This window comes from Oncorhynchus kisutch, linkage group LG5 (assembly GCF_002021735.2).
Source record: "Oncorhynchus kisutch isolate 150728-3 linkage group LG5, Okis_V2, whole genome shotgun sequence".
Taxonomy (NCBI): domain Eukaryota; kingdom Metazoa; phylum Chordata; class Actinopteri; order Salmoniformes; family Salmonidae; genus Oncorhynchus; species Oncorhynchus kisutch.
The window spans coordinates 48,857,428-48,875,074 of record NC_034178.2 but is presented as its reverse complement, the minus strand read 5'-3'; the positions used below and the strand labels follow the sequence as shown (position 1 = coordinate 48,875,074).

The following is a 17,647-nucleotide window of genomic DNA, read 5'->3' as shown; positions in this document are numbered from 1 at the left end:
GTAATTCATGTAATGAGATGTTCAGTATTAAAGTGGTTAGACAGACCAGGGGCAGTGATTTATATATGGACCACAATGTCCCCCATAGAGATGGACAGATTGATCTGTAATATCAATTACAACAGCAGATGTATCGTAGATTTTATAGAGCTGATGAGCAGTTGATATAAGGTTATAAAAGGTTGTTTTAACCCTTTACACTCACATACCCTTTCATCCCCTATACGGGTTGAAAATGGCAGATTTGGTCATTGATAAGCGCCTCAATTGGAACTCTGTGGCTGTACATTAACATACTATATATGGTATCAGAACTCAGGCTGTCCACTTCACAGTGCTGTATGGGATTCAACTTACAGCTGTTCTAAATGTGTGTACTATCAAGCGCAACAAACTCGGACATGACTGCACTCACGACTCCATTCAATGCTCACCAAAATTACAATCTGTTTGTCTGCAGTGCCTTGTGAAGCCTAACAATGTAAGATTGTATTTTATAGCTTAGGTAGTCATGTTGGGAATAGAACAAGCTTTCTAATTATGCCCTCCTGACCCAGATTGAGATTTATAATGGGAAGTTTTTGCATTGCGTAAACAACAACAGTAATTGTGTGATGGTGGGGATGTAAGGCTGTGTTCCAAACAAAAAAACTGCTTCAATTCCTTAACGGCAAAGCTAGGAGTGCTCAAAAAAGCACTTTATATTTTAAGGCTATTTCCTTGAATCACAAAAGTGCATTGAAATTGCTTACGGTGGGGGCGCTAGAGAGTGTGCTATGGAGTAGACGTGCTTTGCTAGCGCTCCGCTCTATTTTGAAACAAATTAGTATTTATCTTAACATCTCACAACCTATAACTACAAACAAATATGACGAAGGGAAAAGGCACCAAAAAAGGGGGCGCTAAACAAGATCATTTGAATTTGAACCAATTTCAACATCGCCGACCCGCGAGGAGTTAGCTGAAGAGGCTAGCTTCCAAAAGTTCCCCACAGATCCTACTCAAAGTGACATACAGTGGGGCAAAAAAGTATTTAGTCAGCCACCAATTGTGCAAGTTCTCCCACTTAAAAAGATGAGAGAGGCCTGTAATTGTCATCATAGGTACACTTCAACTACGACAGACGAAATGAGAAACAAAATCCAGAAAATCACATTGTAGGATTTTTTATTAATTAATTTGCAAATTATGGTGGAAAATAAGTATTTGGTCACCTACAAACAAGCAAGATTTCTGGCTCTCACAGACCTGTAACTTCTTCTTTAATAGGCTCCTCTGTCCTCCAGTCGTTACCTGTATTAATGGCACCTGTTTGAACTTGTTATCAGTATAAAATTTCACCTGTCCACAACCTCAAACAGTCACACTCCAAACTCCACTATGGCCAAGACCAAAGAGCTGTCAAAGGACACCAGAAACAAAATTGTAGACCTGCACCAGGCTGGGAAGACTGAATCTGCAATAGGTAATAGGTTTACCCTGCCAAAAATATATTTCCGACATCATACACCCTGACCAGACAGGTTTTATCCCGGGCCGACATATATACTACAATTTGAGACGCCTTTTCAACGTAATGTATGATGATCATAAGGTTGAGGCAGTGGTAATAGCTCTTGATGCAGAGAAGGTTTAGGCAGTGGTAATAGCTCTTGATGCAGAGAAGGTTGAGGCAGTGGTAATAGCTCTTGACACAGAGAAGTTTGAGGCAGTGGTAATAGCTCTTGATGCAGAGAAGGTTGAGGCAGTGGTAATAGCTCTTGATGCAGAGAAGGTTGAGGCAGTGGTAATAGCGCTTGATGCAGAGAAGGTTGAGGCAGTGGTAATAGCTCTTGATGCAGAGAAGGCGTTTGATCAGATTGAGTGGAAGTATATGATGTCGGTTCTGGAGCACTTCGAGTTTGGAAAGGAATTTATTAATTGGAAAATAATTATTTATGCACACCCAATGGCGTCCGTGGTAACCAATCAGGAAATGTTGCAGTCATTCCGCCTGTTCAAGGGGTGCCGACAGGGGTGCCCTATTTCGCCTGCTCTCTTCGCTATAGCCATGGAACCCCTTGCTACTCGCATTCGGGCATGTGCCGATATAGCTTCTGTTAAAATAAAAGACACACAGCACAACATTTCCCTATATGCAGACAATGTTCTTTTGTTTTTGTCCAAGCCTAAAAACTTCTATTCCACCCTTACTTAAACTTGATAAACACATTTGGCTCCTTCTCTGGCTACAAGATAAACTGGCAAACAAGCGAGTTGATGCCAATATCACGGCCTGTGGATATGCAATCTACCCCGTTTAGAACAGTGATGGACAAGTTCACAAGCCTTGGCATTGTAGTGACAAGAGACCTTGATCAGCTATTGAAAGCGAATTGGGACATGAAAATATATCAGCTTAAACAAAATATAGATTTTTGGAAAACTCTGCCTATCTCCTTGGTTGGTCGTATAAACACTATTAAAATGGTTGTCCTACCCAGGTTTCTTTAACTCTTCCAATGTCTACCCAATTTCATACCACAAAGCTTTTTTAAGAAACTGGATTCTGTAACTTTTTTAAGTTACTGGATAGTAACTCCATTTTTATGGGATAACAAGGCAGACAGAATTTCAAAGAAGCATTTATGCAAGTACAAGATAGAGGGGGCTTTGGCCTTCCTCACTTCAAACTGTATTATTGGGCTGCTAATCTGAACATTGTGTCTTTCTGGAGGGAAAGTTTACCTGGGATGCGACAGAATGATTTGCCTTCATGGCTTTTGATTGAGCAGGCCTCCTGTCAACATTCCACACTGCCTGCACTTGTTAATAGTCCATCATATGTGAAAAAAGACTCTTATGACTCCAACAACACATTTTTTCAGATACCTCCAAATCAGGAATTTCTGAAGGACACATATCCCACAGTATGGCATGAAGCCAAATAGTCCTACATTAGATAGCTTGATCCTTGTCAAACCCCATTCAAAAGGGTCGGTCTCTAGACTGTATGATGTGCTACAGGCCCACATAGAGGTATCCACATACACCATTAAAAGGGCTTGGGAACAAGAACTTGTACAGAAATCTCAGATGAGGACTGGGTAGAAGCTCTCAGGAATATAAACCACAGTTCAGTGAATGCCAGACACAACCTTGTACAGTTTAAGGTGATACACAGGTTACATTACTCAAAAGTAAAACTGCCAAAAATATTCCCGAACACCTCACCACTGTGTGAGAGGTGCAAGCAGGATGAGGGGACGTTGACCCACTTATTCTGGACATGTCCTAAGTTACATGCTTACTGGGCCATCATTTTTGATGACTTATCTAAAGCCTTTGATAGAGTTCTAGCCCCAGACCCATTGATCGCTCTGTTTGGTACAGTTGATGGGAATAACCAGGAAGGGAAAGCTGTCTCTCTTTGTACTCTCTTAGCTAAAAGGCTCATATTGCAATTTTGGAAATTGGAGACTGTACCTACCTTTAAAATGTGGTTACGGGATTTAGGGAATGTAATACATATGGAAAAGATTTGATACAATACCTCCAATAGAAGTCCAGTGTTTTACAAAATATGGCAGCCGATACTGGATAAATGGTCTAGTCCCGCTTCATAACTGGGTTGACGATCTGCTGCTACTCTGTGCTGTACTCCACTCAATATTTATTTTTGGCTTAACTACACTGCTTGTAATGACTATATGCTGTCTTCTTATACATGTACCATCTAATAGGATGTTGTTTTATTTTGTGTATGTGTGAGTTAAGTTTTGTCCTCTAAATTGTCCATCCCATTCAACAGGACAATGAATGTCAATGTTAGTATTGCTGTCTTTTTAATTTGATTTTTTATTGGAAAATAATAAACATATTATTTAAAAAAAGAAATTGCTTACGGTACTGTGGCCACTCCGAGACACCGGTTAAACCTCTCACGCAAACCTGTTTTTTCTTATGTTGCACCTACCCCAAAATGTCCATGAATATTATTATTATGTTACTGAATGGATCCAGAGTATTTTCAGATTTCGTAATTGACAAATGCTGCAAAAAGTACAGTAAATGTAAAATGCACATGAAATGAACGGTGTAATGTTTGGATTCAATTTTGTGTCAGTTGAACTGTTGTGTCCTCACCTTTGGTCGGATAATTTCCCCATAACCTCCAGACTGTTCTCTTTGAATTGCTACCATGGTCATGCTTTTTATAGTTCTTTGTTAGAAACATTTCCATTTCCATGAGGGTAAAGGGTTAAGGTTGTATGTGGTTGTTTCGAAGCTGTGATAGATATACACTACCAGTCAAAAGTTTTCGAACACATACTCATTCAAGGGTTTTTCTTTATTTTTACTATTTTCTACATTGTATAATAATAGTGAATTCATTAAAACTATGAAATAACAAATATGTAATCATGTACTAACCAAAAAAGTGTTAAACAAATCAAAATATATTTTATATTTGAGATTCTTCAAATAGCCACCCTTTGGCTTGATGCCAGCTTTGCGTACTCTTGGCATTCTCTCAACCAGCTTCATGAGGTAGTCACCTGGAATGAATTTCAATTATGGACATTAGACCGGTGGAAATGTATTCCTTGGTCTGGAGTCCAAATTGTAGATTTTTGGTTCCAACCATTGTGTCTTTGTGAGACGTGGTGTGGGTGAACGCAGGATCTCCGCATGTGTATTTCCCACTGCAAAGCATGGAGGAGGAGGTATGGTGTGGCGTGGTTTGCTGGTGACACTGTCTGTGATTTATTTAGAATTCAAGGCACACTTAACCAGCATTCTGCAGCGATATGCCATCCCATGTGGTTTGAACTTAGTGGGATTATCATTTGTTTTTCAATGGGACAATGACCCAACACACCAACAGGCTGTGTAAGGGCCATTTTACCAAGAAGGAGAGTGATGGAGTGCTGCATCAGATGACCTGGCCTCCACAATCTCTTGACCTCAACCAAATTGAAATGGTTTTGGATGAGTCGAACCTCAGAATGAAGGCAAAGCAGCCAACAAGTGCTCAGCATATGTGGGAACTCCTTCAAGACTGTTGGAAAAGCATTCCAGGTGAAGAGGGTTGAGAGAATGCAAAGAGTGTGCAAAGCTGTCATCAAGGCAATGGGTGGCTATTTGAAGAAAATGTTTGATTTGTTTAACACTTTTTTGGTTACTACATGATTCCATGTGTTATTTCATAGTTTTGATGTAGAAAATAGTAAAACATTAAGAAAAAACCCTTGAATGAGTAGGTGTTCTGAAACGTTTGACCGGTAGTGTAGACTGTTGATATTTGTGTTTGTGTTTTCTTTAGACTGAAGGAGAGAACTAGGCACAGCTCAGATAGACTGTGACAAGATGTAATAATAAATAGACATGAAACAAAGCAAAAACAGCGTCTGGACAAGAGAAACAAAACAACATCACTGCAGACATGGGGATGAATCTGAGGAAGTGACAGGTATAGCGGAGGCAATCAATGACTTGATTGAGTCCAATGAAGCGCTGGTGCGCGTAACGATGGTGACAGGTGTGCGTAATGATGAGTAGCCTGGCGACCTCGAGCGCCAGAGAGGGGGAGCGGGAGCAGACGTGACATAGGGATGCACAGGAACACATCATGCTTCAAACCTGAGACAAGGCTATGTGTTAGCAACCTCCATCTCTCTCTTATTCTCTCTCGATCTCTCGCTCTCTCTCTCTCTCTCTCTCCCTCTCTCTCCCTCCCCATGTAGCTCTCTCTCTATATATCCCTCTCTCTCCTGTCCTTTGCTCTCTCTTTGTTCAGCGATAATAAACGGGTCCCATGGGACTTCCTCCTTTGTGCCTTTTGTATTTTCCTTTTTCTGCTCAGAGCCCTGACAGAATAATTGGGCTAAATGCACTCAGAAAACCAAAACACGAGTAACAACACCAGAGATGCTATCTGCTAGCTCTCAATGGGCAGGCCCATACTGTACTATTCTTGGCTAAGCTAGGCTAGGGTAACCCTATCGGGAAAGGGGGATACCTAGTCAGTTATACAACTGAATTGCATTCAACTGAAATGTGTCTTCTGCATTTAAACCAACCCCTCTGAATCAGAGAGGTGCGGGGGGCTGCCTTAATCGACATCCATGTCATCAGCGCCCGGGGAACAGCCCCATCTGTAGTGATGGGTGTGTTGATAATGAGTGCCGACACCCTCCTCAGCCTTCTGAACCAAACAGCAGGACAAAGGCTGACTGCCCCCCACAGCTCCGGTAGGGAGGTGGGAGGAGAGTACAGAGGCACAGCCAGGCAGGGCATGGCTCTTGGCTCTGCATCGTGATCTCTCGCTGTTTAATTAGTGTGCTTGGAGGGAAATGAGAGTCACATGGTCCTGTCTTGGCTCTTCTCAGACCTGAGGCGATGCCGCCCTCCACAGTCTGGCCCTCACACTGGGTGTAGAGACATGGTCCTACAGCCCGACACAGCAACACTTTCTGGCTGAATCTAGAACATGAGGTCATTAGAAATACTATAAAACCACATTGTGGGCCTAGTTTGACTGTTGTGGCCATCAGCTTGTGTTTTTATTCTGAGTATTTGCTCTTGTTTAGAGAGAAACTGTGAGTTATATTGTGATGATCACAGTGATCTTACTCTCACTGCAGACAGGCAGACATGTTATTTTGTTTTTGAGGAAGTGAAAGAGCTCTATTTAACGAGGGGGACAAAGATAGACAATGTTACCCTGCCATGTTCTTCTGTCTCCCCCCTTTCCTCTTCCTCTCTCCTCCTCCTTATCCTCAACCTCCTCCTACTCCATCTCATCTTCCTCCTATTTTCTCCTTATCCTCCTCCTCTTCCTCCTTTTATCTCCATGTCACTGTAGGTCATTTCACCCCTGGATGGAGCTCCTAATGGAACTGATTGGGCTTTCTGGTTGACTTGGAAATCTCCTACTGGGAGACAATTGATTTTATACATGTGTTTAACCCCGACTGACCCCTGGTCTCTGTCTGTTTGGTCTGGCCCATAGACACACAGTGAGCTGTGGCTGTAGTACAAGTGGTCAAGGGCAGTCCTGCCATGTACACACACACCCTCCTCCCTAACAGGGAAATCTGACAACCTGGAGACTAGCTTAGATTCCTTTTTCATTTTGAACACTCACTACATGTGCATATCTGTATTTGTATTTATCCTGGATCCCCATTAGTTCCTGCCAAGGCAGTAGCTACTCTTCCTGGGGTTTATTCTGGATCCCCATTAGTTCCTGCCAAGGCAGTAGCTACTCTTCCTGGGGTTTGTTCTGGATCCCCATTAGTTCCTGCCAAGGCAGTAGCTACTCTTCTTGGGGTTTATTCTGGATCCCCATTAGTTCCTGCCAAGGCAGTAGCTACTCTTCCTGGGGTTTATTCTGGATCCCCATTAGTTCCTGCTAAGGTAGTAGCTACTCTTCCTGGGGTTTATTCTGGATCCCCATTAGTTCCTGCCAAGGCAGTAGCTACTCTTCCTGGGGTTTATTCTGGATCCCCATTAGTTCCTGCCAAGGCAGTAGCTACTCTTCCTGGGGTTTATTCTGGATCCCCATTAGTTCCTGCCAAGGCAGTAGCTACTCTTCCTGGGGTTTATTCTGGATCCCCATTAGTTCCTGCCAAGGCAGTAGCTACTCTTCCTGGGGTTTATTCTGGATCCCCATTAGTTCCTGCCAAGGCAGTAGCTACTCTTCCTGGGGTTTATTCTGGATCCCCATTAGTTCCTGCCAAGGCAGTAGCTACTCTTCCTGGGGTTTATTCTGGATCCCCATTAGTTCCTGCCAAGGCAGTAGCTACTCTTCCTGGGGTTTATTCTGGATCCCCATTAGTTCCTGCTAAGGCAGTAGCTACTCTTCCTGGGGTTTATTCTGGATCCCCATTAGTTCCTGCCAAGGCAGTAGCTACTCTTCCTGGGGTTTATTCTGGATCCCCATTAGTTCCTGCCAAGGCAGTAGCTACTCTTCCTGGGGTTTATTCTGGATCCCCATTAGTTCCTGCCAAGGCAGTAGCTACTCTTCCTGGGGTTTGTTCTGGATCCCCATTAGTTCCTGCCAAGGCAGTAGCTACTCTTCTTGGGGTTTATTCTGGATCCCCATTAGTTCCTGCCAAGGCAGTAGCTACTCTTCCTGGGGTTTATTCTGGATCCCCATTAGTTCCTGCCAAGGCAGTAGCTACTCTTCCTGGGGTTTATTCTGGATCCCCATTAGTTCCTGCCAAGGCAGTAGCTACTCTTCCTGGGGTTTATTCTGGATCCCCATTAGTTCCTGCCAAGGCAGTAGCTACTCTTCCTGGGGTTTATTCTGGATCCCCATTAGTTCCTGCTAAGGCAGTAGCTACTCTTCCTGGGGTTTATTCTGGATCCCCATTAGTTCCTGCCAAGGCAGTAGCTACTCTTCCTGGGGTTTATTCTGGATCCCCATTAGTTCCTGCCAAGGCAGTAGCTACTCTTCCTGGGGTTTATTCTGGATCCCCATTAGTTCCTGCCAAGGCAGTAGCTACTCTTCCTGGGATCCTAACACATTAAAGGAACTTACTGTACATCATATTACATCATTACCCCACTACATATCTACAATACAAAATGTACAATACCACCATACAACAATATTACGATGTACGTGTGTGTAGAGTGCTAGCGTTTGTGTGTGTATGCTTGTGTCTGTACCTGTGTGTGTGTGTCTCTTCACAGTCCCCGCTTTTCCATAAGGTGTATTTTTATCTGCTTTTTAAATCTGATTCTACTACATCAGTTACATGATGTGGCATATCCATGTAGTCATGGCTCTATGTAGTACTGTGCACCTCCCATAGTATGTTCTGGACTTGAGTAATGTGAAGAGACCTCTGGTGGCATGTCTTGTGGGGTATAGATTGGTGTCTGAGTTGTGTGCTAGTAGTTCAAATAGACAGTTCGGTCCATTCAGGTTGCCAACACTTCTTACAAATACAAGTATTGATGAAGTCTCTCCTCTATGGGATGTCACCAAGGTTACGCGTGTCCCAAATCATCAGGCTCTTTGTTTGATTGATATCAGCCTGGCCCCAGGGTGTGTGTGTTTGTGTGATTGATATCAGCCTGGCCCCAGGGTGTGTGTGTTTGTGTGATTGATATCAGTCTGGTCCCAGGGTGTGTGTGTTTGTGTGATTGATATCAGCCTGGCCCCAGGGTGTGTGTGTTTGTGTGATTGATATCAGTCTCGCCCCAGGGTGTGTGTGTTCGTGTGAGAGACAGGTCCTCTAATGTTCTCTGGTCCAGGGTTAAATGGTGACTGGTGTTTGCTTACAGACAAATAGAGCCTGTGCCTTTGTGCGTCTGTTCTCTCAGGAGGCTGTCTATAGCATGAACATTGTTTCTTCTGGCTATTGGTGTGTGAGTAGTTTGTTGTGTTGGGACCCATAATGTCATTAAAGGACCAAGTCATTGGATTGAATGTGTTGTCAACCAGTTTACTAGCTGTTGGGATAGTAGTGTTCCCGGATCAGACTACAGTGTTAGTTAATTGGTACTCAATGACCGCTGCTCTTCAACTCACAACAATGCTTGGAATCGAAGTGTATCACTCAAACAGTAACAATCCTCTCTATTAGAGAATAGAGTTTATATCGTAATGCTGCCTCTCGTTTTCTTTTTCTTCAACCCAGACATTTCCTATTTTCCCTCTTGCTCTTTGTCTCTTGGAGACTCTTGTGTCTGATTTGAGGGTCCATTAAATAGAGTCCCACTGTCCTCTTGGCTCTTATCGGCCCTCACAGGCTCTTTGCAATCACAACTCTGTCTAGAGAAGTAGTGTAGTGTACTCTACAGTTCTCTGGACTTAAGCCCAGACCAGAGGCCCAAGGCCATTGTCTGAGAACATGAAGACATGCTCTCATTGTTTAGGTCTTAGTAATTAGAGCAAGGGGCTCCTTATTTATCTTAATGAACTCAGTGAAGCAGTTGGATTGGGCCACACACACAGGCCAGGGTAGGGTAGGCTACTCAGTCCACACATCTCAATGGGGTGTGAGTTATGTCATTACATCAGGAAATTAAGGTGGTGCAGGTTGTGACTATGTTTCTCTCCTGCTGTTCTTTATGTCCACAGAGGTGGAGCAGATTGAGGCCATCGCTAAGTTTGACTATGTGGGGCGCACCCCCCGGGAGCTATCCTTTAAGAAGGGAGCGTCACTACTGCTGTATCACCGCGCCTCCGAGGACTGGTGGGAGGGGCGGCACAATGGTGTGGACGGACTGATCCCACACCAGTACATTGTGGTGCAGGACCTGTGAGTAACACCAATTCATAAACATGAAGCTTCAGCGATGGACGAAGAGCAGTCTGACAATAAATCAGGCAGGCAGGCAGGAAACAGTCAGTCTTACAATAACTCAGGCAGGAAACGATCAGTCTTACTGTGTTTTCCTCAACAAATCTCCCTCTTTAAAGTGATAGAAACCTGAGCGTAATTACACATGGCAGGTGTAGGCACAGATAAATAATTAAAATCATGCATGATTGTGTTCGCTCAAAGACACCTCACTGACAAGTGCACTTTAAGTGGTAACACAATTAAATGTGGACTTGATGTCAGTCATTCAGGCTCAGATGCAGGAGTAAAGATGCCAAAGAGAAGGTCAGAGCAAGGTTTAAGATTTTTTTAAAGTTTTTCAACTCTTATGAATTAATTAAATACACCCTCAGATATGAATTCCCGTTATAAATGTACACAATCATTTGAAAGATGAGCCGCGTAGTCTCGAATTATAGTGTGGCTAATCACTGCTGGTGTCTGTTTCATGAATCCATTTGGATGTTGAGTCAACAGTAAGGTAAGAATTTGATATCGTATTGCTACTTGCTGTGTTAGGAATACTTTGGAATGATCAATGTTCAAAAGGAGTCAGTGAAGTGGCTCCCCCATCTGTCTGGATCAGATAAACTGACTGCAGATTGAAAACCAGAACCCGCTGTAAAATATGGACCAATTAGTTTGAGTAAACGGCACACAGGCGGCAGGGTAGCCTAGTGGTTAGAGTGTTGGACTAGTAACTAAAAGGTTGCAAGATTAAATCCCCGAGCTGACAAGGTACAAATCTGTCGTTCTGCCCCTGAACAAGGCAGTTAACCCACTGTTCCTAGGCCGTCATTGAAAATAAGAATTTGTTCTTAACTGACTTGCCTGGTTAAATAAAGATACAAAAATAAAACAACAATCTAAATAAGATATCAACCACAATCTATCATCTCTCCTCTCTTTCTCTCTCCCTTCAGGGATGATGCGTTCTCAGATAATCTCAGTCAGAAGGCGGACAGCGAGGCGAGCAGCGGACCACTGCTGGATGACAAGGCCTCATCCAAAAACGATGTCCCATCACCGTGTGAACACTCCCCCGACTGCAACTTTGGAGGAGTCATGGGAAGGTGGGTAACGACTGGGAAGGAATACCCATTGAAATGTTGTGTTCTTTTTGATCAGTGTCCAGGGCCAACCTAATACTCCTCTTTGTGACTGTGATGTTGTCTCTCTCCTCAGGGTGAGGCTACGTTCTGACGGGGCCGCCATCCCTCAGCGCCGCAGCGGAGAGACCCACAGCCCTCCCCGGGGAACAGACACACCCCCGCGGGCCGCAGCCTGTCCCAGTAGCCCCCACAAGATGACAGTGAGCAGGAGTCGCATGGAGAGCCCGGAGAAGAGGCGCCTGGGCACATTTGGCAGTGCGGGCAGCATCAACTATGCTGACAGGAAGGTCTACCCCGAGGGCCACCCCCTGAGACACGTACCAGGGGCCACACGCCACAGCAGCCTGGGGGACCACAAGTCACTGGAGGCTGATGCCCTGGCAGAGGTATGGCCCTCACTGTCCTATCAGACCCAGGTTCTAAAGTATTACCTCTGCCCAATGTATAACTGCATAACCTCTTTTCCCCATGCCGTGTAACCTTATCAGTCATAGAACCTCACACAATATGGAATGGAATCACCTGTCCATTTAAAAAATATTTTAATTTTAATTTTTTCTCCACAATCTCAATTTTGTCTCAACACTGCAACTCCCCAACAGCCTCAGGAAGCAGAATGAATTTAATGTCTATGCTGAAATGAGTACTAATGATTATTGATGATGGCAGCACAGGCCCTGCGTCAGCTAACAGGAAAAGGAATAGAGGCAGATTTTGAAATGGAAAAGTTCTGATCAGCTAATGAGAGTGGTCCTATCAGAGCCCTATTTCAGCCTGAGCCCAGGTTGATGACCTTGATTGTGATTGTGCTAATGAGTTTGTGTGTGCGCGTGCGTGCGATTTTGAGAGAGAGTATTTGTGTGTGCGATTGTGAGAGAGGGTGTGTGTGGGTGGGTAGGTGGGTCGGTTGGTTTTTCTATCCTTGTGGAGAACTAAAACCCCCAAAAGCCCCCACAAGGATAGTAAAACAAGTCAAATGCTCCCTCGTGGGGACCTTTCTCATGTCCCCATGGGGACAAAGGCTATTTTAAGCTTAGGGGTTAGGGTTAGAATTGGGGTAAGAGTTAAGGTTAGGGGTGAAGGTTAGGGTTAGGGTTAAGGTTAGGGTTAGAATTGGGGTAAGAGTTAAGGTTAGGGGTGAGGGAAAATAGGATTTTGAATGGAAATACATTTTAGGTCCCCAAGAGAATAGAAGAACAAAACGTGTGATTGTGTGAGAGAGTGTGTGTGTGATTGTGTGAGAGAGTGTGTGCGATTGTGACTGTTGTAATGAGTGTCAGCCATTAAAAGGGGATGTTAATCTCTTCATTTGGTGCCGTTGTGTTGGGCTGTACTGTGTGAGGAGAGGGAGCAGAGAGAGGAGGTGTCTGGGAAAGCAGAGGCAGATGTGATGTCCTGCTGTACTGTCTGTCTATGTGTCTGTCTATGTGTCTGGGTGAAGCAGCCCTGTCTCAGTGTAAACGTTAGAGACAGTCTGGCGCACCAGTCTGACACACCTATGTCACGGGGGAATGGAGCTGAATAAAAAGCACAATAAGTTCTGCATTAGACTCTCAGCATCAGTGGCTACTACCATTGCTAAACTTAACTTAGCCTAGCTAAGCCTTAGCCTATAATTGGCTTAGCCATTATATCAAATTAATTATCTCCTTTCACATTTTCTGTGTACTTTGTGTATGTCAGGACATAGAGAAGACCATGACCACGGCCCTACATGAGCTGCGTGAGCTGGAGCGCCAAAACATGGGCAAGCAAGCACCAGACGTGGTGCTGGATACCCTGGACACCACCATGAAGAAGCCTGTGAACTCGGAGCCCGGCAGCCCCCTCCACACCATTATGATCCGCGACCCGGACGCCGCCATGCGCCGCAGCAGCAGCTCCACCTCTGAAATGATGTCCACCTTTAAGCCTGCCTTGTCGGCACGTCTGGCCGGAGCCCAACTGCGCCCCCCGCCCATGAGGCCCTTCCGCCCGCCCCCCACCGGGCACCGCTCCTCCAGCTCCAGTTCCTCCGGGATAGGAAGCCCTGCTGTCACCCCCACTGAGAAGATCTTCCCCAACAGCACTGCCGCGGCTAACGCAGCCGGGGACAAGTCAGGCACCATGTAACTCTGAGGGAGACTCTGGGTTTTCATGTTGCAACAGCTTGAAGGAGAAGAAAGCCCATAGAAATGCGATGTGTTGTCAATATGTTCTCAGAGAACATGTGTGGATTTTCCCTCTCCTTGTTTTGAGTTTCACTTTATTTCTTGAATTCAGAAAGCTCCTGGAGTGAGCCTGAGTTGCCATAGTGATGGCAGGTGGAGAGGCTGTAGGGGTTTGATAGCATATTATCTCAACACTCTGAAGCTTGATGTGAAAATGGACTTGAAAAGAATGACTAAAATCACCTCAAAGTAAAAGTCATTTTTTCGTTTTTACCTCAAAATGATGTCTGTGGACAGGCCCCGCTTTTTAGAGATTCATTGACTGCAAGACGTGAAGAAGTACTTGTGTAATTTTAGCATTGGTTTTCATCCTGCACTGGTCCAGATGATGTCTGATCCCTCCTTACTGGTGTGTATGAGACTCTTCTCTCTGGACTGGACACTCAGTCTACCAGACTGCTTCTAAGAGACTGAAACCAAGATGGCCATCTGCCTTTTGGCTGTAAATAGAGACTTACTTGAAGTTGTTATGCCTTTTGTTTGTACTGTAGTATAAGGGATGTTCATAAAAGTAACAACATGTCAACATTGTATACGTATATGAGATGCAGAAAACTGAACCAATATACCAACTTATTGTAAGAAACTCAAAATGTAGTTTAACTTGTATATAGTTATTGATTAGTATGTATTTTTTGTGTGTGTTTATCTTGTACAGGCCAAGACGGAACAGGCAAGTAGATGTGAATGGCATTGTCAAAAAACAAACACAAATAGTCAACCAGCAAACAACGAAAAAAGATCAAAAAGTTTCTGCTTCCTTTGTCTCACACATCACAGCACTGACAGTTGTGGTTAGAGTATGTGGACATGTGGATGTCATCATACCACACATTGTATTTATGAGTTAAAACTACATTTGCGCTTCTCTACTCAAATGGATCCTGATTCTGTCTTCTGCCCACAGCAGTTCTGCATGCACTGTAAATAAGGCCAAGTCAGTCTCCAGTTGAGTTGAGTCTGCTCTTATTCCATTTGTAGTGTTGAAATGCTTTATCGTTCCTCATATACATACTTCCAATATATTATTCAGATTTAAGACAGTAAAATGAGTGTATTATACCATAGTTTGCCATGGTACGGTGTGAGCCCCGTTTTATGAGTTTGTAATACTGTGAGAATACTGTTGACCATGTCCCTTTACCCCATAGCCCCTCACTGTTCCAACAGCTCAACACAAGAGCCTGTCTTCTGCTGACACAGTAACCTGTGTGAAGTCAGTCCACAACTAGACACTAATTTGTGTTCCTTCGACGCACCCGATGTCATACTATACACACTTTGCCATCTTTAAAGCAACCTCTTGCCTGTTCAAGTCTGATTTATGTAATACTTTCTACGCACAAAATATGTTACAAAGTACTGTTACAATATTCCTTTTGATCTGAAATGTGATACCTTACCTAGACAACTCCAGTGTTGCCTGAGAAGTTGATGTAAATGTTGTGATATAATAACAGCAGAACAGTGGTCTTACCTCTCCTCCCCTTGGTTCTAACATCCTCACTGTCATGTTCCAGTGTCTCATCCCACTTCTTGTTTTCAGTTCTTTGTAGCGAGGAAATATAAGTGCGTACTGAAAGAGGTTGACACTGTAGGCCTATACTGTAGCTGCCATGTTAAATTGTAGCTGGCCCAAGCCCGCTCCTGCCTCTGCTCAGTACTATAGTTGTGTGTTTGGACTGCCTTATCCCTGCCCTGCCCTGTCCTGCATGTTTTATGCTGTACCATTTGACACAAACAATGTGACAATTGAACAATGACTGTTTGCGGTGCCTTTCCTCTGTAAAACGCACAAGTGACTTAATGTTTCGGCCTTTTGCTTTCGAGGGTTGGGCTATACTCTAGTAGTTAACCATTTTGGAATATGTGAATACCTGTTGAATACCTGTTGTCACTAACATGTAGCAGTAACATGTGGGCAATGGAAGTGAATTGGCAGCCAAGGTGGGACAAAAAGTCAAGGACAGATATATCAACCTGAATCTCATGCTGTGATTCCAATATCAATCATATGTACATTATTCAGCCACTGTTGTGTGTGCAAATCTTGATTTCATACACATAGTTTCCTATGAGATACATACATACTTTCACTGGAAAAAGTTGTCATGATCTCATCCCAGTGATTTGTTTGCCATGTGCGTTTTGTTTACCACAAACATTGCAGTCAATTCTGTCCACCTCCATCTGTTGACCCCTGCTGGGTAGATTCTAGCCTCAAACAGCATAAGTTATACACTTACACCCTCTGCTGGTCATATATGGTATTGCTTTAACTAGAAGTACTGTGATTCTGGTCAGGTATGAGTAAACAGATGGCACTCTCCATCAATAGGAACTGTCACTGATGACAACCAAATCATGTTTTTTTTTCATCCCGTTGAACTACAAGATTTACATAACATTTTTGTATTAACCACAGTTCTCATCGGTATAACTGAAGAGTCCATTTAAGTTCATTTTTCTCAAACATACATAAGCTGTATTTTCAAAGATAAAGTAAAACACATACTAAATGTTGATTTGCAAAAGTAAAATGTATATATTTGTTTATTAGTATTTTGTTTATTTATGTCTAAAATGAGTAAGTGCCTTTTGTGCACATCATCAGTTTTTAATGAACTTGTATAATTACCTTTTTTAACGATATAGTAATTCAGTCATGTTTGATATTCACTTTTATCATATTTTCCCCCTTTCCACACATCATTTCATCTGAGGAATATCAAGAAAACAAGTGATGTAAATATGTACTGTACACATTGCTATAGAGGAATTACTATGACCCCTTCAGATGTCATACTACCAGAACGACTGAAATGTAGTATTTACTTGTATGATTGATTGTCTAATATGCTCTAGTTGATTCCTGGAGGTGTAAGAGATTTATAAAGAAGACTTGGACTGCTGTACATTTACTCATTGATGGCATCGTTCAGTGAAATCATCTCTGATTGATCATTTCATCCTTTCTTTCTGTTTTCTGTCTGTGCTGTGGTTGAACCTTTACTTCTTCTACTCATATACTCATCCTCCCCCTGCAAAGTGAACGCACCATTGCAGTGTTACTCCTCTACTTGCATGGTTTATAAGGCATATGGTGAACTCTCTTCTTCTTTGAGCTGGATATGATGTTCTGTTCAAGGAAGTGTTTTGATTTCTGGAATGTATGCTAAACCTGGGTAATGGATGTTGTATGTTGGCTAATAACAATGCTTATGAAGTAACATTCAGAGACCAAACTGGCTGAGTGCCTGTGGTGGGGAGTGTGAGTTGTCGTCATACTGTTTTCTCTCTCTCTCTCTCTCTCTCTCTGTCTCTCTCTCTCATGTCTCCCTGTTCATGAGTGCTGACTGGTTAAATCCCTTGTAATGTAATGTACACCATGCCACTGTTTGGATGTTGAGAACCGTTATGTCCAAATAAAAAAACTAATGTTGCCCTCTGATATTGGGCTTTTCCGACCTTTTATCCAGCAGATAAAACAAATTAATTAACTATACTAGCAAATACACATGCCTTGCCTTAGCCTAGTTCACCAATTGCCTTGGTACCAGCAGTCGTTCATGAATCTCTATGAATTGACAGTCTAATAGACAGGCAATACCTAACCAATTCTGCCATTTTGGAATACTGAACTATATAATGCTCAGCTATCTTAGACACCATGTTATCTTACAGGGTCTGTATAAATACTCCAGCTATCTAGCTCAACTATCTCTATACAGGGTGATCAAGCCCCAAACTTCTTGTGACTGAGACTGCTGCTCCATCTAAGGCTACATGCGGCACAAGAATTCTGCTGTATTACTTATAGGCACACAATGTCCATTGAGAGAGAGGAGATCTTAGTGGTAGAGTGTGCAGATATTTGAGAACAATCTCTATTGCATGTAGGGTATGCTATGCAAATAGTACAAAGTATGTGACCTTTGAGGTTGATTATTATGTGGGGGAAAATATGAAAGAAATAAGTTATGTCAGGTGTATTACTGGTGTA

At 43.2% G+C, this 17,647-nt stretch overlaps 1 protein-coding gene across 3 annotated transcripts in view; it reads left to right on the top strand.

Annotated features, from left to right (window-relative positions):
* Window positions 1-17,095, top strand: part of srgap3 (SLIT-ROBO Rho GTPase activating protein 3) — a 122,929-nt gene extending 105,834 nt beyond the window's left edge. For all 3 annotated transcript variants that reach the window (XM_031825238.1, XM_020483521.2, XM_031825239.1), the window contains 4 exons: window positions 10,079-10,259; window positions 11,246-11,395; window positions 11,508-11,820; window positions 13,118-17,095. In XM_031825238.1, coding sequence (XP_031681098.1) covers window positions 10,079-10,259; window positions 11,246-11,395; window positions 11,508-11,820; window positions 13,118-13,546 — 1,073 coding nt within the window. In that variant the 3' untranslated portion in view covers window positions 13,547-17,095. The remainder of the gene's footprint in view (window positions 1-10,078; window positions 10,260-11,245; window positions 11,396-11,507; window positions 11,821-13,117) is intronic.
* Window positions 17,096-17,647: the final 552 nt, after the last annotated feature.